Source organism: Puma concolor, chromosome B2 (genome assembly GCF_028749965.1).
Source record: "Puma concolor isolate L17-30 chromosome B2, mPumCon1.1.hap2, whole genome shotgun sequence".
Taxonomy (NCBI): Eukaryota; Metazoa; Chordata; class Mammalia; order Carnivora; family Felidae; genus Puma; species Puma concolor.
Window position 1 is genome coordinate 143,492,813 of NC_141671.1, and position 20,054 is coordinate 143,512,866.

The 20,054-nt window shown below is 42.4% G+C and overlaps 1 protein-coding gene across 11 annotated transcripts in view; it reads left to right on the forward strand.

Moving 5' to 3' along the window:
- The window catches only part of ARID1B (AT-rich interaction domain 1B), a 450,301-nt gene that overhangs the window by 353,137 nt on the left and 77,110 nt on the right, over positions 1-20,054 (forward strand). For 9 of the 11 annotated variants that reach the window (XM_086708220.1, XM_086708218.1, XM_086708223.1 and 6 more), the window contains one exon: positions 3,073-3,162. The exons of the other annotated variants lie outside the window; for them this stretch is intronic. In XM_086708220.1, coding sequence (XP_086564346.1) covers positions 3,073-3,162 — 90 coding nt within the window. The remainder of the gene's footprint in view (positions 1-3,072; positions 3,163-20,054) is intronic. 11 annotated transcript variants of the gene reach the window in all.

Consider the following 20,054-nt stretch of genomic DNA (forward strand, 5'->3'; position numbering starts at 1 on the left):
CTCTGTCTCAAAAATAAATAAACGTTAAATGTTTAAAAAAAAAAAAAAGAAAAGTTTGTTAATAAAAATCACAATATAGACTTCTGGGAGTTTTAAGTTAGCAACAATAGAAATTCAGGTGACTTTATTGATGCTTCATTTTTGTTTTGTTGCACCAAGATTTTGCACAATATTGTACACATGGTCACTGGAGAATAAACACATAGCTATAAAGTGGTGGGATTTATCCTAACTCAGCGTAGTTTTTTCCAGTTGTTTTCTCCACTGTGCTTGTACCATTATAGACATAGACAAGAGGAAAGCAGGGCTTTCTTTAGAAACTCCGTTTCAATGTTAAAGCCTACTCATAAAGTTTGTTCACTCTGCATGGCAATATTCTCTTAAAATAATTACCAAATTTTGTTTGAAAGGTTTTACTTACGAGAGCCATATGTGCTATAAAAATCTATAGTTTTGAGGGTGTTTACATAATTCATCTGGTTCAGAGGGCTCTGAATTGTCTTCTTCATATGAACCATGGACATTGTATTTCTCAAACATATTTTCAAGCGTACTTTCTGATTCATCATCTGCCATGACTGTGCTTCTACCTGTGCATGTGAAGGATGAAGTTCTTCCCAAGTAGCTATGAAACTGTTGGTGGAAAGATAAGGGGACAGAAGCACGTGGAGAATTTAAAGCCGTTGGCTCAAATCTGTCTTTACCACGAAAAGGCTCTTGTTTATTTCTTTAAAGAATGGATTTAATAATAAATTTTCTCATTGCCGTGAAGAGTTATCTGTCTTAGAATTGCACCAGACCGGCAGTAGCGCTGCTTGAAAGTATTTTTTGAATTCATGAGATGGGTTTCTTATAAAGCCTCTTTTATTCTTACTTGAAATATCGTACATGAGAGCAGTGCCTTGGGCGTGCATAGTGTCAGTAGCGGTGGCCTGTATTAACGTAGAATTACTGTTTGTTTTGCTGTCATGAGTCCATGAATTCGGTCTGTCCTACAGAAACAATCATTGTAATGTAAGCACTTACTGTCTTAGTGCAGCTGATTCCCCAGTGACATTTTAAAAAGTCAGGATTTGGCTGCAGCATGCTTTCAATTTCTAACTGGGCTGCACATTGGGGGCCTGAGGGTGTTTCATAGGAAACACATGACCCTGAGGGGACACAGCAACTTTTGTGTGTCTGCAGCGGAGTTGATGACCAGCGTTTACCCTTGAAATTGTTTTCATCCAGAATGTTGTCTTTTCTACTTTACGTTTAAGTATTTTCTACTTTACGTTTAAGTATCTAACTGAATAGATGCTGTACTGTGTGTGTGTAGGATTTTTATGCACTAGGTGTGGCTGTAACCTAAGAGCTTACTCCTAGGGGTTTCACAGCGCAAGGTTTCTCAACGTCCGTGAATTCGGGTCTTGGTTCTCATTTCATCTGAGAATGAGAATGGCATTTGAACCCAGGAGCACTCAGATATACATTCATAGGTTTTACATTCTTTTCTAAAAAGAAAAGTGAGAAGCCTAAACTCCCGAAAACAATGTCGGGGTTTTTCTTGTAGTTCTATTTTAACGACTATATGTACGTATTATCTAAATGGAAAATCACCTTCCTGCCTCTCTGGCTGTCACAGATACAACCATTATTAGAATTAGTAATGAGTGACAGTCCTGAGAGACCCTGGGGATCATGCTCTTTCTGGTCTGCAGTCAGGCTGCCTGGCCTAACAGAGATGCCATTGGTTAGAAATACGAGAGGGCGGATGTTCAGCGTCAAACGCCAGACTCTGCGGCATGACCTTCACCGGGTGAATTGGTGGTAATCTTCGATACGTTAATTTCCTTCTCTACTCCGTTGTGATTCTCTTAGCAATACACAAAACTGTAGAAAAGTAGGTCCCGTGATGTCAAAGCAGTTAGCTTGACCTAGCATAATCATAGACTCTAGTACCTGAGGGTTATGTGGGGGAAATCTGTGTATGCCTGCATGTGTGTATTGTGTAGGTATGTATACCTGTATATTTCAGTCTTTCCGTTTATTCTAGCAAAGGGAGAAGTGAGGAGAGAAAATAGCAGGGTCTTCATGCCATGAGCGCTAGCACCTGGAAGAGTGTGTTAAATGCAACTGCCTTCTTTATCCGCTAACATTTTTAGTTGAAGTGTTTCTAAACCTCTGAACCAGAAAGTGAGTTGAGATCTCAAGTACCTCTGATGATTCTTAAATTTCAAAATCCTGTCTCCTTGCGCCTCACATGATTCATTGCCTCTCTTTAATTGATAAAAATAGTAAGTTTTTTTCCCTTTAATGCGTATTCTCAGATTAAGGACCATTAAATAACAAAGATATATTAATATTTGCCATGGTAATGCAGGGATTAAGGGAGTAAAAGGCATGATTCCTGTCTCAGGGAGCTTCCATTATAGTTTGAAAAGACAAACTGAGCACCCATTAAATCAATGGAAGTCAAATAGATGTTAACTAGATGCTGTTGCTTTATTAGCAATAAAGATCAAAACAGGTGCAGAATAATATTTTCTTCTTTAGTGCTAATGTATACTACATTCTATAGTAGTATGTTTTATGTTTTTGAATGGACGTCTCCTATGTTTATGTTAAATCTCTGATTAATTACAAAGATATTTTAAGAAATTGGTTGGTAGTTTTACTTCGAATAAATATTACCAACAAAAAATTGTTGGCCACTATGCATGCCTCACCACTTACAGACTAGTTTAAACTCAAGAGGCTGAGTTTAGTTCATGAGTCTTGGATTTCATGAAATGCATTAAGTAGGTATATGTCAGATTTTGACTACTAATGTATTTGTGAGGTTGGGAACTCATTCAGTAGGAAATTAAACTTCTCAAGAGATCGTCTGGTAAATATGATTATCCATGTTTCTTCTCCGTTTTACCAGAAAAGGGCAAAATAGCACACTTTTTTGAGCCGTGTCTTTTTCTCTGCGGGGCCACACCTTTTGTGATCATTAAGATGAAATAAATGTACTTGTCTTGGTTTTGCGCAATTGCAGCATTAATGTAGAGGGCTCCCCGTCCCCACTCCCCTTCCTGTGTTTTGCAGGCAGTCAGATGCCTCCTCAGCCACCTGGGAGCCAGTCAGAATCCAGTTCCCATCCTGCCTTGAGCCAGTCACCAATGCCACAGGAAAGAGGTTAGTCTTCAGTTCATGTCTTACGTATCTTTGTGTTTGGAGTATATGAGGCTTATATGAATTTGGTCACCTGTGCGTTTCCTTATGAGTGATTTTTAAAGGATGTTATGTTTCCTCCTCTGATGAACGAAATAACATACATGTAACAACAAAGAAGGATGCTTTCTTGCAGATTAGGCAAAGTTTTACCCAGCACAGTTCAAGACCCAAAGGCTATATATGTCCACATAGCATCGTGAAGCATAGTTTATACGTGACTCTCGCCTGACAGTTGATCTAGCTGTGTAAAGGGGACTGTTACTGATGCAATTTGGATATCGGTCCTGATGAAGTATAATGTTAGAGTGTGTGTCCGTTTAGCTGTTTTGATCAGTATTTGTCCCCTGATACTTCAACAGTAAAAATGTATACACCTGGTAAGACCTTATAGTATAAAATTGTAGGATCTTAGTACTAGAGCAACCTGAGAGACTGTAGAGTCCGGTCACCTCAGTTTACAAACAAAGAAACTGAGGACCTGAGAGGTTCCGTAGGAATTCCTCATTCTCAGAGGCTCATTAGTGCCGGAACCAGAAAAAAGACCATGGGCTTTTCCCAAAGCCCTGAACTTTTCAGGTTGTCCCCCATCCGCGAACTCTTTGACCTTTCGCTCACTTATGCATGCTGACCCCATCTACTATTGACTGGGTTGAGGCCTTTGGTCTTCGTGTGTGTATCTTCGTCTGCTTTCCCTCCTTCTGTAGTAAAGCTACTTTTGGTGGTGGTGATCTTAATCCAGATTAGTGTAGACCAGAGTCTACAAGCCCATAGCACCATCTGGCGCCCTGCCAGGTCCCTTCCACTGCCTGTGAGTCCAGGCTTGCCCATCTGGCCCATGGAGCCGCCACTTTCATTCTCTCTCCTCCTCCCTCACGCTCACCCGGAAGACAGAAGTTGCGAGCTTGGTAGCGGCTATTTAAAGGTTCCTGACCCCACATGTTTATAATTATTTCTATATGAGCTGTACAGATGATGATTTGCTTCTAATTGGAATTGTAAGGTTTTAGTTACTTTACATGTTTAATAACTTAGCACCCCATTATTTAGAAAGTAATGCCCATGAAAAGATGGATTAGCCTTAGCTACACATCATTTGTGTTGAAATGAATATTTAGTAGGAATAAAGTGAAATTTTTATTTTTTTAATGTCTCGACATAGTTAACTTTATTATAATTTAATGTATAACTAATACTTTAATTCCCTTATGAAGACACTACAGTCTACCTTAATAATGGAATAGTTAATGGTTTTCAAACTTTAGGGTGTATGAAAATTACCTGGGGAACTGCTTAAAACAGATAACCCGGCCACACCCCCAGATTGCTGATTTCGTAGGCTTGAGGGGGGCCACCTCAGATCTGCCTTTTGGACAAATGCCCAGCTGTTGCCAGCGTTGCCAATCTGAAGACCGTACTTTGAGAACCACTGCCTTGTAATGATACTATGATATGTTTTAACAGTGAAGTGGTGTGTGCATTTGTTTCTCTAAACTTTCCACTGTAACTTCCTACAAACCAGTCCTTTACCTCACATCCTTTTTCTGCATTAACGCCTCATGTCTCTGGTCATCTGGAAGACCGTTCAAAGTTCGTGGACAGCATACTAGCACCATGCAATGGGGAATTCTCTCCAAACTCCTTTACTTGGCCTTGGGTTACATCTGTGTTGCATTGCCGAGTCAGGGAAATGGAGGGGAAAAAAGGATGAAAGAAATTACCCTGCACTGAAAACCTGCTCAGGCCAGACCCAGAGCCCAGATGAAGGTATTTGTTATTTCATTTAATCCTCACATAACCCTGTAACATCATTCCCACTGGGAGAATTCTGCTGCTTCAGCAAGCATTAGAGGGTAATTTGGAAGCCCTACAATCCCAACCTTTATTGCTAAGAACTAAAAGAGAAACCCTCCTAGATCCTCCACCAATATGTTCCCCACCCTCTTCCAACTGATATGTGTTTAAGACGTTTGAAAATGTAGAGAAGCAAATGTGAACAACGATAGAATGAGGAAATGCAGCTAAATTAAACTTTTAACTTAAATACGTTGGCAAGCAAAATCTAGAGTTTTCTTCTGGTGTCACTATATAAAAACCACTATTTTAGGTATGTTTGTTATTTTTTCCTTCCTGATTATCTTCATTATATGCAGTGTGGTTTTGGTAACTGATAATGGATACATACAATCTGGGTTGTTATAATGACCATTTCCTTCAAATAGCAAATATAAATTTTATAGTTTGTATATTGTTATGAACACGTTCCCCAAACTTTCTCTGAAAGATGTTATGTGTGTCCCTGGTGTGCCTTCTGTTGGTTGGACAGCCCCCTAACCAGGAAACCCTTATATTTCCAAATGACTGATTAATGATCTTTTGCCATGCATGAGTTCAATTTCCTCCAAAACTGGATAGCAAGGATTGGTTTTTTAAGCCTCTGTTATTTGTTAAAATCTAGGAAGAAATGTTAGCTTTTAATGACATTTGGTCAGGTGTTTTAATGGCAAATGACAGTCATTGTAATGCTTTGATATAATAATATTTTCCTTGTCTGTTTTATCATCTTTGGGGGCGTGTACCAACAGTATATGCAGTGCAAAGTAGATCTGAGAAAACACTTGCTAGAAAATTACCCAGTGTTGATTCCCATGTACTGAAAAGTAATTTAACTTCGTTTATACTTTTACAATTGATATATCCTCCCCTACCCCCATTCAGGGAAGTGATGAAAGAAGCAGAGAGGAGAAAAGTATTTTGGTGAGTTAGCGTCCTATTAAAAAAATGTGTCCTCTCTAAGAACCCGTGGACCTTGATAGAGACAAGAACATAGTGTCTATACTGCTGAGTACTAAAATAGCCAAGTTGAGCAATTCCTATTACACTTTTACTTTGTTTTAATAAGTTAAGATAAGAGAGTAAGATTCCAGTTACACACACCTTCTTTAATTTACCCACAGGAGATAGATTTTCTTTCATGCAAAGAATCTAGAAACATACTTGCCTGGAGACAATTGCACAAAGCAGGAACTGCAGCCTGCTTCTATTTGGAGGTGTGGTTTTCTGGGTATTCCCCAGAGTCCTCATCATGAAGGACAGCAGTACTGATATTCTACCCTGGAGCCTGCCTCCCTCCAGGCTTGGGAAGCTGAACCCTTGCCCGGCCCTCATTCCTTCCTCCTCGGTCCTTCGATTCCTGTTCAGGAAGAACATTTATCAATATATATGTACTCTTGTTGAGGAAAATTTTGCTGACAACCTGAGGCTGTCCTGGGATCTGAATAACACTGGCGTCTGCAATTCGATGTCCTCTTCCCAAAGTTGGGTTCAGAGTCGGTATGCTGCCTGGAGGCCCAGCACGGTGGTCCCATGGCCCTAGAGTGCCCTACCCCCACCTCCAGTTCCGTGCCGTCTGACCTGGGGCTGCTGGTGTTAAGTTTGTCTAAGGACAACAGTCACAGATCCATTTCCCCACGTTATATGTAAGCAAACATGCCTGGGTTTCCACAGTTTTATATTTTCTATCTGTAAAAGGTGTATAGAAAACACCAAGAAAACACGGACATGGCCATTGTCAGATACAAAAAGAAGGGAGACGTTTTACATATTTATTGGCCTCTTTACTCTCCTGCGGTACTGTCTCCTGCACATTCTTAGCTGCTCACTTCTCCAGCACTTGGCTCAGCACTCTCCTGTTTGCACTCTGTGTGGTGCTAGAACTTCCCACTAACCGAATAAAGAAAATTAGTTCCAATTCTTTGGTCTTAACTTCCTCATTGTTGACAGAAGTTTAAAAGAAGAAAGGTCAAAACTTCAGTTCAGTATTCCGTAACACGTTTGCCGCTGGTTTTTATCTTAAATCAAATCTCTCTGTAGTTCTCCTTTAACAACATACAGAATTGCTATTAAAGCACTTCACCACCCCCCCAAAAAAAAAATCAAGCAGTATACATTATAGTACCTAAGGCATTGGAGGAAGAGTTCAGATAACACTATAATACTAAAATAAGTGTGATGAGAAAATTGTAGCTGACAAGTTTAGATTAGTTTCATCCTCATTGTATAATCTTTAACTTGTAGATCTTAAAATTTGAAAAGAGCAACAGGAAATCTTCATATGTTGCCCTGTTTTCCAAGAGGGCTTGGAGGGAATATCTACTCAGTCATCTGAGTAGATAAATAAGTATAATTATTATTAACATTAGAATGATTGCATTTTTAACCCCCGTAAAATGTTAAGCTTAATGAAACTAGCAAATGCCCTTCTAGTTATTGGATTAGCAATTAGGTGAAAACGTTTCAAGAAGGCTTATTTATTTGGACAGATGTAGAGAGGTCAGAATTAATTTTTTGAAAACCTTTTAATTGAATTCCCTTTTAATTTTCACAGTGGTGTCTAATTAAATATTCATGTTAATGCTGGTGGTTTTCTGAAGTTCTGCACCAGATCCGGGTTCTCCGAATCAACGTACATTATTTAACCCTTTTCATCTGGCGCACCAGCAGGGACTTCCTCAGTGTAATCCCATAGTATTTGAATAATTAGAAGGTAGTAATGAGGATTTAATTAGTCCTTGCGATGTGCTGAAAGCAGAACCACTACATACTTTCCCTTTTGGACGCGAATTACAAGCAGAGTTGATGCTTCGGCAGGACTGTGATGTGCTAGCAAATGTATTCTGTCACTGGAGGCGGTTCTTTGGCACCGTCCTGTGACCGTCAGATCTGCATGGAAGGTATCCTGGGTGAAATCTTCCAGAATTATTGAATAGCAGCGCCCCCTCACCCCGCCTTCTTTCTTGTCCACCCACATGACAACCTTTTCTCTCTCTCTCTCTCTCTCTCTCTCTCTCTCTCTCTCTCTCTCCCCCCACTGATTAAGCAGAGTTGTCGTCCAAATGTACCAGCTGACTGTACGTGATGGAGAATTGGCTCTTACTCTTACCAGCAACAGCAGATGAGAGCAGCTAGGCCAGATGCGGGTTCACCCCACAGTTGCAGGACGAGGAGAAAATAGCAAAACTTTGCCATTTTGGCCCCGCTTTTGGAATCACAAGATTCACAAAATTCCCCGTCTTTGGAGTCTGATATTCACAGTGATATTTGCCATTAGCTCCATTCTTATAAATAGAAGCATAAATATAAACAGTGCCATTATCTAGAGAAAGCATGTAGCAAACAGGCGAGATTGGACATTGAGACGTTCTTGTGCGCCTACCCTGAAAAGGTGAATCAGATTTTGTATACTTCCGAAGTATGAAGTTTCAAACTTAACCTATTTTCTCTAGATTGAATAGAATATGTCTTCATTAGTCTCATATTTTTTCTTCTGTTATTAATCCCAAATGTTAATTGCCTTGTATAATTTTATTCTCACTCTTTTGTGATGTATTTTAGCTTCTTTTTAAAGTCCTAATAGAATCCCTCATCGAATTTCTAGGCACATTCTATTTGCTTAGGGCAAATCTTTCTTTTACTTTTAAATGCCAAGGGCAAAAAAAGAGATCTCTTAAAATAAATCGAGTGTCTTACTATAAATTAAACTGAGCTCTTGAGGGGCCAGGACTGAATCTTGTTCACACTCTGATTCCCTATGTCTGTGACAGAGCTTCATGTATAATAGATGTTTAACAAAGATCGAGCCGGACAGCAGAAAATAATTCAGCCGTCACACCAATTCCGAAGTTTCAAATTGTTTCAGAGCACAGAACAACCAAAGAACAAAATATAACATGTCCTTAAATTAAGAAAGCTTACCATATTAATAAGTCTTCTCTCAGTTTTACCATTAAAGGTCATCTGCTACGGCGCAGGCTATTTCTCGGTGTTGAAACATCGTGGGCATTTAGATCTTGCACCAGATTAAAGCTGCCGCTTCTGCTCCCCCATCCTTCCTGGACGTATTTCTATGACAGTCCAGACAGGACTTCAGGCCGAGCTGAAATCCTCACACCCGGAGTCTGGTGTGAAATGAGTTGCCCGGAAGCCACCCCCACCCTACCCCAACCAGTCTCTTTATACCTTAGGAGTGTTTAGATGGAAATAAGTAAAAATTTTGAGAAGTTTTTAATGCTACTAGCTGATTTCATGGTGATATTTATATGGCAGGTAGTTTTCAAGTTTTTTAATGGTTTTGAATATCTTAATTGATCCACCTTCTTAACTGTCAGGAACAGATTAACAAGTTAGCTCAAAAATGGAGACCACCAAGATACCTGTTAAGGAGTTGGAAATAGGATTGGAGATTTTTTTTTTTCTGGTTTTGTGACTACAGAAACTATTTTGTTCCTCTTTCTATTGGATTCTCAGTTCTCAATATGACAGTAAATCTGCACATTCTGAAATGTTTCATAGGGTGGTGTTGGTAGTCAGAAAATGTTCTCTTACTCTACCTTTCCAATTACCCTTGTATATAAAGGTGTTCTTACCATTTGTGAGCACGCTAAACATAAAATGATGCTGGCTTTCAACATGAGGTTATTAGCAAAAAGAGAAGAAAGTAGATCACTTTCCAGATGTATTGCTGTGTAAGTATAGCAGCTCAACGTGTTAAAGCATTAGTGATAACCTGCCCCCACCACCAGATGCAGTTAATTCAGACTCCACTCTTAATTGAGGATCCTTTTTTTATAATCCATGACAGACAAAAATAAAGTCAAATGGGAAGTCAGATACAAGAGAGAATATCTAGGAAGCTGTTTATAATTTCCTCAGCCTCAGAGCTCTGCCTCTGGGCTGAATTGTGGTCCAAACCAAAGCTTAGTCTAGTGCAGGAAATAACAACATAGGACTTGTATTAGGGTTATTGTTACATTGCTATTAAGTCCGCTCTCCAGAGGTTTGTTCACCAAAAAACTGAGAAAACAAATATCACGTATAATAAAAGTCTATTATTATTGACTGAGGAATCAGTCTAAATTTTAGAATATTTTTAAAGATGCATAGTTTTGTCACTTTTGGTTTATGCAGTAATTTTTTTTGAATTGCCAAGTGAAGCTTGCTTTTTATAGTCAACCCTCATTTGTAATTGGCTCATTATTCTTCACGGGAAGTATCTGAGAATACCTGGATCTTAGGTAAATTCAACATTGTGTATTGCATGCACTTATTTATAGTAACGTGATTTGTCCTGTGCCTTAGGGGTCCGTACCTCGGGGAAAGACCCCTGTCTGCCTAGTTTCCCAAACCAGAAAGCTGGAAGGCATCCTTGATGGCTTTTTCTGTCCCATCTGGCCTGTGCTAGTCATCATGTCCCGTGAACTCTACCCCTGCGGTGTTAGCCACGCATCCCCTTTTCTTGGTATCCACTGTCATTAATGGGGTCCTGGCTACCCAGGAACTTTTAACCTCGCAGATGTCTTTCCTGTCTCAGCTGTGTTCCCAGTCCCCTTTCCGTGCTGAATCCAGAATGGTCTTTCCAGGGGTCTGGTTAGATTAATCCTGCCCTTCGTAAGAGCCCGAGATTCCCGCTTTGCCTCGGAGGGAGGCTGTGCTGAGGTGCGTGGTTATGGGGCCACTTACCCCGCACCAGCCTCTGGCCTTACCCCTCATCACCCCGCTGCCTCTCATCCCCAGCCAGCTGAACCTCATTCAGGATCTTGATATAATCTCTTCTCATTGTCACTTTTGCCACTCACATCTGAACCCCAACCCCACCTCAACATGGGGCCCCCTTGTCCGTCTTTACTGACCTATCAGGTCCTCCATAGCCTGGCAGCTGGTAGGTCTTTGAGGCCAGATTTGCTACGTGAACAAATGAATGAAGCATCACCTGTCACAGCGGCGTCCCCACAGCCAGGCACCCTCCTAGTGCAGCCTGGCCGTGCTTGGGACCCACTGCCAGGTCATCAGTGGAATCTCCCCAGCCAGAGCTCTGTGCCTGTGCAGACCGCGTGGCCTTGTTCAGTCTCCTCACTCCAGTGCTTACGTAGTATGTGCTTTTCCTCAGTTGAATCTTCAGGGAGTTTGGAACCGAAAAACCTGAGTTTGGGTGCAGGGTTTACCACTAACTACTTTTGTGACCTGCGACAATTAATTAAATCTCTGCTTCCTCCTATGTGAAGCGAGGATCAGAGTGTCCTGTGGGTTTGTCGCATGGATCAGACGCAGCCTTGTACCTGAAGGTTATAAATTGCGAAGCCCTGTGCAAATACTAATGATAAGCATAAGCATCAGGCACAAATGACTCAGGGGAGACCTGGCCTGAAGTTGAAAGCCTTAAAAAGTGGCTCCTCTGCTCCTTCCAGCGCATAGTAACACACATAAAATTGTCTCTGCTCTCAGCACCGAAGCGGACTTTTGCAGCTAACACCGGGAAGATTTGTGTAAGGAAAGGCCAGATATTTTGCCCCCACCTACCATCGGGGTAATCAGTCTGATGCTTCCCCGGACTCTCATTTGCCTGGTGATAGATGATGTCAGTAGGCGAGAGGGTTCTGTGGGGGCGGACGGGGAGAACTTAGATGCTCGCGTCTGTGCCTCTGAACATAGGGCGCCGCGGTGCAGGGAAGGCAGAGGGACCGGCCCTGCCGGTTAACCTGAGAGCGCAGCGGGGACAGCACCGGGGGGCCTGGGTTCCCGCCTCGAATGGGTCATTAGTTTCTGTCTTCCTCAGAGCAGCTCACGTCGTGCCCAGGAGCGGGCAGGCGAATGAACACTGGAGATGTTAAAATGTAACAAGAATATTCTTTAAAATCTATTTTTCTCTCCAAATGGGACTCCGACACCTATTTGCGATGAGACATCGCCCTGTCTGCCTTTATAGGCGGGAGACTCTCCGCTGAGGTGGTGCAGCGTGTGACCGTTATTTCACACATGTGGGGAAACATCTTTTATCGAACTGGCTTGAAGAAATGAGGCACAGATGCCAACATGAAAACAAATTGTCCGTGTGCCAGAGGAAAAACGTGCCTCGCTTTTTGGTGGCTCATGGAACCTCAGTGTCCCGCTGGTGTCCTGACGGTGCTAGAGCTTTCTGCCAGCGAAAGAGGCACCTCTGAGGAAGAAGTCGCGTTGTCATGTAATTGGTTCTGTGCTCCCTTGCTGTCCCGCATCAGCCTGGACACGCTCGCTCTGCCTTCGCCGTTTTCCTCTTTCGTGGCTCGGATGAGCCGTGGTTTGAGCTTTGTGTCTGACTCAGTTTCCCGGCAGGATTTAAAGTCTCTGACGCTCAGCGTTGCAGAATTTGTCGGGCTGCGTGAAGAGGAAAAGGACGGAAGAGGAAGAGGAAAAGGACGGGCTGCGTGAAGAGGAAAAGTGCCTCCCAATTTAATATCCTGAAATTTCCCATTTTTGCTTGACTATTTCTTTGGCTTTGTTTCTGAATCAATTTTGTACACTCTTCAGCTTAGGTGTGCGTTTTCGTCAGAAGGTACTTTAGCTCATCGGTGACTGTTTCAGAGTGGTGACGACCCACCGTGGCCTGTTTGGATTCATGGAGCTCTCTGCTCCAGTTCCCTCTGTATCATCTTCCCTACACGTGCCTTGTGGCCAGTTTATTTTTTAAATGAAATAGAATTCCATCCTACTTTTGAGAACTTTTGAAGTCCTTGTAAAGATAAGCTTTATCTCCGTCTTGCCCAACCAAGAGTTTTTCCTTACTCCTACCACATAAACAATATTCTGTGTTCATCTCATGTCCAATATGGAAAATGTGACTTGTTTAGAATGGTGGTGTGGATCAGTTTCTTTTCATTTTTTTGATACACAAAGGTTTAGATAGTAACTCTGGATCTTTCCTGTAAGACAATTTCTTTTTTACAAATTAGACAATTCTATAACGTGCTGTCTGTAAAACCAAGAAAAATATCCACTTAATAAACCACAGATAGTACAATGCTGAAGAAAAAATTCGAAAGGTCCTAAAAACTCACTTAACCTAATAATAATACAAAGAAACATTTTAGAAATGCTAATTCTCTATTAGACCCATTTTCTAAGGTAGCATTGAGGGGATTTTTTTTTTTTTTTTTTAATGGAGAAGGGAAAAACAACTCTCTGGCTTTGTCTCTAATATTGGTCTCTATAATATAGAGACCAGCAGCATTTTTCCCTAGACTTAACATTACTTACGTTGCCATGTAACAAGAATAGATTGTCTTGGAATTTTCCGTTGATACTAATATAAATATAGAAGAATGGCCCTAAAGAAAACAATCCTTAACATGCAGACTAAGTGACTCCAGGTAAGATTCTGGCAACCCTACCTCCATTCCCATCTGTAGCTATTGGATACATAGAATATGACATTCAAAAAATTACCAAATTGTAATTAGATACCTAAATTAATGCAAATGTGCCTTTGGAATAAACGCTCCATCTTACTAGGTGGTGGGAACGAGCCCGGCTAAGATCAGGCTTTTCTCACACGAGCTTCGGGGCTCTTTGATAGGCTCCCACCAGAAGAGCAAGGCGTACTCCCCCTGGCCAGAAGTCTTGGGTGCTCTTCCTTGTAAGTAGCAAGAGAATTGTCATCTTCTTTAACCGCCCGCCCCCCCCCCCACACACACACACACACAAAACCTAATGGTTTGCACAGATGTTTATCAAGTTAGTCATTGGTCATAGGTGCTTATAATCCAGTGGTAAACAAGGCAAGATCCTGGCCCTTTACCTTGAGAATCAATTCAGGCACTTGACAGGAATCTTGATATTTCAGTCCATTTCTCTGTATCTTTTCACCCATCTCTCCGTCTCCCTCCCTTCCTCCCTTCCTCCCTCCCTCTCTTTCTCTCTCTCTCTCTCTGTCTCTCTCTCTCTGTCTCTCTCGTTTAAAAGGCACACTCCAGGGAATCTGCCAGATCAGGAAGGATGTACGCTGAGTCTAATGGCACTCAGAGCTAATCAGTACTGTAGCTCTCTGTTGAGTGGCCTGAAACTGACAAGCGTAGCTTTTCTGAGCCAAATAACATGGCTGGCCAATTATTTCTGGAACTAGCTCTCTGGAAAAGGGCAATGCTTTCTGGATAGTCAACTGGGTGAGGAAAGCAACCCATCAGCTCTAACTGGCTTTGTTGGAGAAGGCATAGAGCAAGCAGGCCCAGCACAACAACAGAGAGCTGTATGCTGCCTGGGGAGGGGTGGCAGGCTGTTTGCCGGGAGGCTCACAGGGTATGGCACTTGTCACCTCGGTGAATTAACCACGGTCCAGGGACTTGCAGCACTCTTTGGCTCCACCGTGATGAATGGTTTTTAGGGGAGCCTGGCAAAGGGAAGCTAGTTTGGAAACCTGGAGGCATTCAGACAGGAAATAAATTGTGGGTTGTATTAAAAATAATACGAATAATAATAACCATCACATTGTTGAGCCTCTGTGCTGTGTGAAGGCACTAGCTGCTTGCTACACAAAACATTGTCTCATCTCATCTTAGAGTGTAGGCTCACCTGTCATCCACACGTCTCAGAAATGGAAACTGAGGCTTAGCTTCTCACTAACTGCTGGCCTAAAGGCACCTAACCATATGTGGCAAAACCACAGTTTGACTTTGCAGTGACACTGGAGATGGAGAGAGTGGATGCATTTGTCAGGTTTTCAGGTGGGAGAAAACCAGGCTTTCTGCCTGTTGGGCTTTCAGCTGTCTGTAATTCCTTCCTGGGAGAGCTGACTTCCTTCCCCTGGAAACAATTCTTCAAATATACTATGAATTAAGGAGCCAGACCATAACATTTATTAAGCTCTTTCTTGTAAAGTAAAAGTAAGCGGGGCTCTGAATGAAGATGTTTTCTTATTCATTTAAAAACATGTATTTGGTTCCGATTCTGTGCCAGGCACCTCGCGTGGTGCTGAGGAGACAGATGCGAAGAGAGTGTGTTTTAAAGCCGCAGTACACGGGGCGCCTCGGTGGCGCAGTCGGTTAAGCGTCCGACTTCAGCCGGGTCACGATCTCGCGGTCCGTGAGTTCAAGCCCCGCGTCGGGCTCTGGGCTGATGGCTCAGAGCCTGGAGCCTGTTTCCGATTCTGTGTCTCCCTCTCTCTCTGCCCCTCCCCCGTTCATGCTCTGTCTCTCTCTGTCCCAAAAATAAATAAACGTTGAAAAAAAATTTAAAAAAAAATAAATAAATAAAGCCGCAGTACATAGTCTGGGGGAGAAACAGGTGCTCCAGCCAGTAGCAATGGCACCGTGGCTGACGTGAGTGGTGCTTTCTGGAAGGCCAAGGAATGCCATCAAAGATAGCAGGAGGCGGGGCCAGGAAGGACTAGAGTCTGTTACATGGAGGTGAATGGCCTTGTGGGCACGCTGTGAAAACAGCATATTCAGTAGAGGACACAGTCGAGCATCTTGTTTTCACACGGTGCCTCCCGTTTAGTGAGTTTGTTTTTTTTTTAACTGAAATAAATGTTTTAAATATCAGAGTGCATTTCACATAAGAAGGGTAGAAATTGTTTTGTGAAATGGTATGTGTGTGAACCTGCTTGTGAATATATAGACACATGTTCACATACACACATCGGATCATGATATAAAATGTATTTCTTGGGGCACCTGGGTGGCCCAGTCGGTTGAGCGTCCGACTTCAGCTCAGGTCATGATCTTGCCGTTTGTGAGTCCAAGCCCCGCGTCAGGCTCTGTGCTGACAGCTCAGAGCCTGGAGCCTGCTTCAGATTCTGTGTCTGCCTCTCTGCCCCTCCCCTGTTCACACTCTCTCAATAATAAATAAACGTTAAAATTTTTTTTTCAAAAAAAAGTATTTCTTAACTGTGGATTGTGGTTAAGAATGTTTTAATTCATGAATTAAACTTTGTAAGCCTCAGTGTCTCCATAGTTGTTTTGAAGTTTAAATGAGCTAATGAAGAACAAAGCTATTAGCACGTAATATATGTTCATTAAATGTCAACGGTTACTGACAGTGAATGGCACATCGTCTGGAACGTGAGAGGTAGTCAATAAATATTTGTTAAGTGAATGAACATGCCAGGACTTGGCAGGTCTCAAGCAACCTGATGCCTATAGGGAAGAAAATGTATCTGAATGATCAAAACCAAGTGGGGACACCATGATGACCGTGTAGACGTGATGAGGCTGGAGAAATAGGTCAGGCCAAATTTGGAAAGACTCATGTGCTGACCTAATAAGTTTGGACTTCATTCTGTTAAGCAATCAAGAGTCAGGGTCTAGTTTCTGAACAAACACGATTGACAGATCCCTGAAGAAATGAGGAAGGATGGGATTCAGAGCATAAGAGAAGGCGCTGGCCTCGCGTATGAGTGAAAGATCTCTTTCTTCTGAAGGGAAGAAAACGCAGAAGGACACAGCGTGGACATGGGTGTTGATGGCCGAGGGGGCTGGACGTCGTGAGAGGTGGTGCTGCCCTTTCCTGTGTGCTGGTCACTTGCTGGCAGTTACGAGGTGGGCCAGGAAGGACTTCGAGCAAGGGGTAAAATGTTTAACCAGGGAAAAGGACTAACCGGGTGAAGGTGCCCCAGTGTCCGTAGGAGTCAGCTGAACGCAGGCACCGTGGCTTCTAAGGACGTACGTTGTGATGCCCGCTTTGCTGGTCACGCCTGTTTCTCTGTTGGGTGTCACGTGGGCAGTCCTGCCCATCGTTGAGGCCTCCACCTGAATAGGACTTTTTCAAGGAAACTCTCCTGCTCCCCAGTCTGAACTGGGTCCTCCTCTTCTACCCTCATAGCACCCGGACTTCTCTTTTTCTTGGGTTCTTCATTTGCCCAGTTGTTTGTTGCATGTCTATCTCCCACTAGCCTGTGACGGGGGCAGACTCTATCTCCTTGCCTGCACCCCAGCGCCTTGCACATGGCCGAGCACCTGCCCCAGTGGCTTTGGAAGCTCACTTGATGATCGTTCCCTGCTGATAGGTTTTATTTGCTCCCCAACCAAATTTGAAGTTTTTTCCAGGACAGGGATCCCATCTTGTACTTTCTTTCAATGCTCTCTCACCCTTACCACCTTCCGCGAGCACCAGAGTAACATTGGAGCTCGCTGGGAGAAGGTTTGTGTAGCGCTGTTGTGGTTGAGGGGCCAGTGTGATCGCTGAGAACAGAGCTCACACAGTGAAGGAAGGGCTCGCGGCATCCCTGGAAAGAATAGTCATGCCTTCGTATAGCGTTTTTGGGGTGATTTAGAGTGTGTGTGTGTGTGTGTGTGTGTGTGTGTGTGTGTGTGTGTTTCCTATTACACTGCATTTCTTTTGAGAGTATAGCTTTTACTCTCTCTTTTGCTTGCTTGCTTTCTTTTTCTTCCTTCCTTCCTTCCTTCCTTCCTTCCTTCCTTCCTTCCTTCCTTCCTTCCTTCCTTCCTTCTTTCTTTCTTTCCCGAAAGGGCACCTCTGAGTTTTCATGTGAGAAGTATGTCTCTTTTCATTTGGAATGTGGTGGTACCAGTGTGCGTGACTATATACACATGTGATGAAGGACTCAGAAAGACTAAATTCATTTATATAAACCTATGGGTATATTGTATGGCTAAAATGTACAAGTTATATTTTCATGTGTAGTTTCTGTGATTTTTCAATAAGTAATTTATATAATGTAAATAATAATCTCATCCAGTACTTTTTTCTAAAGTTCGTGTTTCCCCACATTAGATACTTACCTGGGACATCCAATTCCATAGTATATCTAATAATAAAATATATTTTGAAAATATATAGGAAATGCATTTTATCCTTTCCAAATTTCCCTTACTAGAAAGTTTGGTTTTCTAAATTCAGATGGCTTCTAACTAGAAAAACTTCACACCTTTTTTAAAAACCAGCTTTATTCTCTCAGCTGTCAGTTTTTCTATTCACAAACCACGTTGCAAGCTGCCGTTTTGTAATAACTTGCTAAAAGAAGCAAAAATACAATCAAATATGTCACCATAAATAGGTAGACAGTCCTTGGTTGGAATTTGATTTTTTGGAAACATTTTAACATTTCTTTCATCCAAAATAAAGGTTAAAATCAAAACAAAGCAAGAAATATCCCAAATAAATGTACATGGAAATTACAAACTTGATTAGATTTTTCCTAGAGGAAAAAAAAAAAAATGCTTTCAGCCAGAGTTGAGAACCAGAACTAGAAGTATCCCCTGCAAGTCTTATGCGTCTCCTCCTCCGCAGTTAACAGGTGAGAAAACTGAGGCCAGAAAGGTTAAGTTAGTTGCCGTATTCTGCCCAGCAGACCTGAAAGGGCCAGGACTGTCACTAGCTCGGCGTCCTTGCTGCCTCGCATGCTGCCTGTCTTGATCCCCTTCTGTGGATGTGTGATAATAGCAACAGCTAGTAATCACTGAGAGCCCACGATTCTGGGCACCCGTGGTAAGTTTTTCACACGTATTATCTCATTTAATCCCCACAGCATCTCTATGCAGTGGACACAATTGTCCCTAATTTGCAGTTGAGGAAACAAATAGTAGACACACAGAGTTTCTATCTTCAGGATGAAAGGAAGAAATTCTTCGTTTTCAGCTAACTTTTGTCTTCAAATTTTTCATCAGTTTGTTTAGATGACGGTGATACTCAGTAGCCTTTTGAAAATACAGTTCTGTGCACAGTGGAAGCCTTTCCGGTAGGACTGCTGCGGGCATTTAATTGTGATTCTCTGTTATGGGTCACTTTGCCTGCCTCGTCACTGGCCTCCGGGCTTCTGTTCTAGCCTCTCTGCCCTGCAGCACTTTCTTCATGCTGCAGGTTCTAGCACAGTCGCCTCTAGAAATGCAAGTCTGACGATCGTCTCGCTCTCCTGCTGAGACAGTCTGTGGTCCAATGTCAGCGGAGGCCCCCGTCTCCCCTGGATTGCGGGTGCAAGAGCTTCGGTGAGCCACACAACTGTTTCGTAATAGGAGCTGTATCCACAAGATGAAATACTCCATAGTCAGGACAGAGTGACTAACAGAAAGGTGGGCGAATGATATAAATAGTTCTAGGAAAGGAACTAAAAACAGCTATTAAACAAAATGTTCACCTTTCCTCACGGCAAGAGAAATACAGAATCAAACACAAATTATAAAACACCTCTGAAAGCATACATTAAAAACCATTTGCACTTGGCAAGGGGAACTCAGCGGTAAGAGATGGGGATACGGAACTCCCCCACCTCTCATCAGTGGTTTTGCTTTGCCCGGGTCTCAGCTGCCTGCACTCAGCCACACTCCAGAAGCGGATGGTCCTCCTTCTGATGACCAGAAGGTCGGTGGCAGCCTAACGCCATGTCACGACACCTGCGTCCTTCACCTCCTTTCGTCTCCTAGTGTAGGTACGGTGTCACCTGACATCATCCCAAGGAAGAGCAGCATGGGTGCCGTGCGGTATTTTGAGAGACAGGCCATGTTCACATAGGTTTTATTACAGTGTATTGTTAAAATTGTTCTATTTTATGTTAGTTATTGCTGTTAATCTCTTACTGTGCCCAGTTTACAAATTAAACTTTATCATAGGTATGTTTGTACAGGAAAAAACATCGTATACATAGGATTCGGCACTATCCACAGCTTCAGGCGTCCCCTGGGGGGTCTGGGAACGTAAGCCCGCAGGTAAAGGGAGACAACTGTATACCGTCTTAAAATTTCCTATCGTATTTGGAGTTTGTAAAGTTACGCAAGTACTGGAGTAACATAGATTCCACACATTTAAATAAAAAACAAATGCGTAAAAACGAGCTTGTTCATTCTAGCTAGAAAGGACATCTGCATATATGAGGTGTTCAGGAGTTAAAAGATATTTGTGGCACTTTATAAACCAGAAAAGTATCATCAGATCCCTTGTCTGTATCGCATTTCACAGTACAGAACATTTTCACACGCTGTCCCAGGTGATCCTACAGCAGCCCCTTCTTCATTTTAAGATGAGACTTGGATAAATTAGGATTTGCTGAAGGTCACAAAGCTTGTTCGATCAGTATACGCTTGTCAATGTGTTTATTT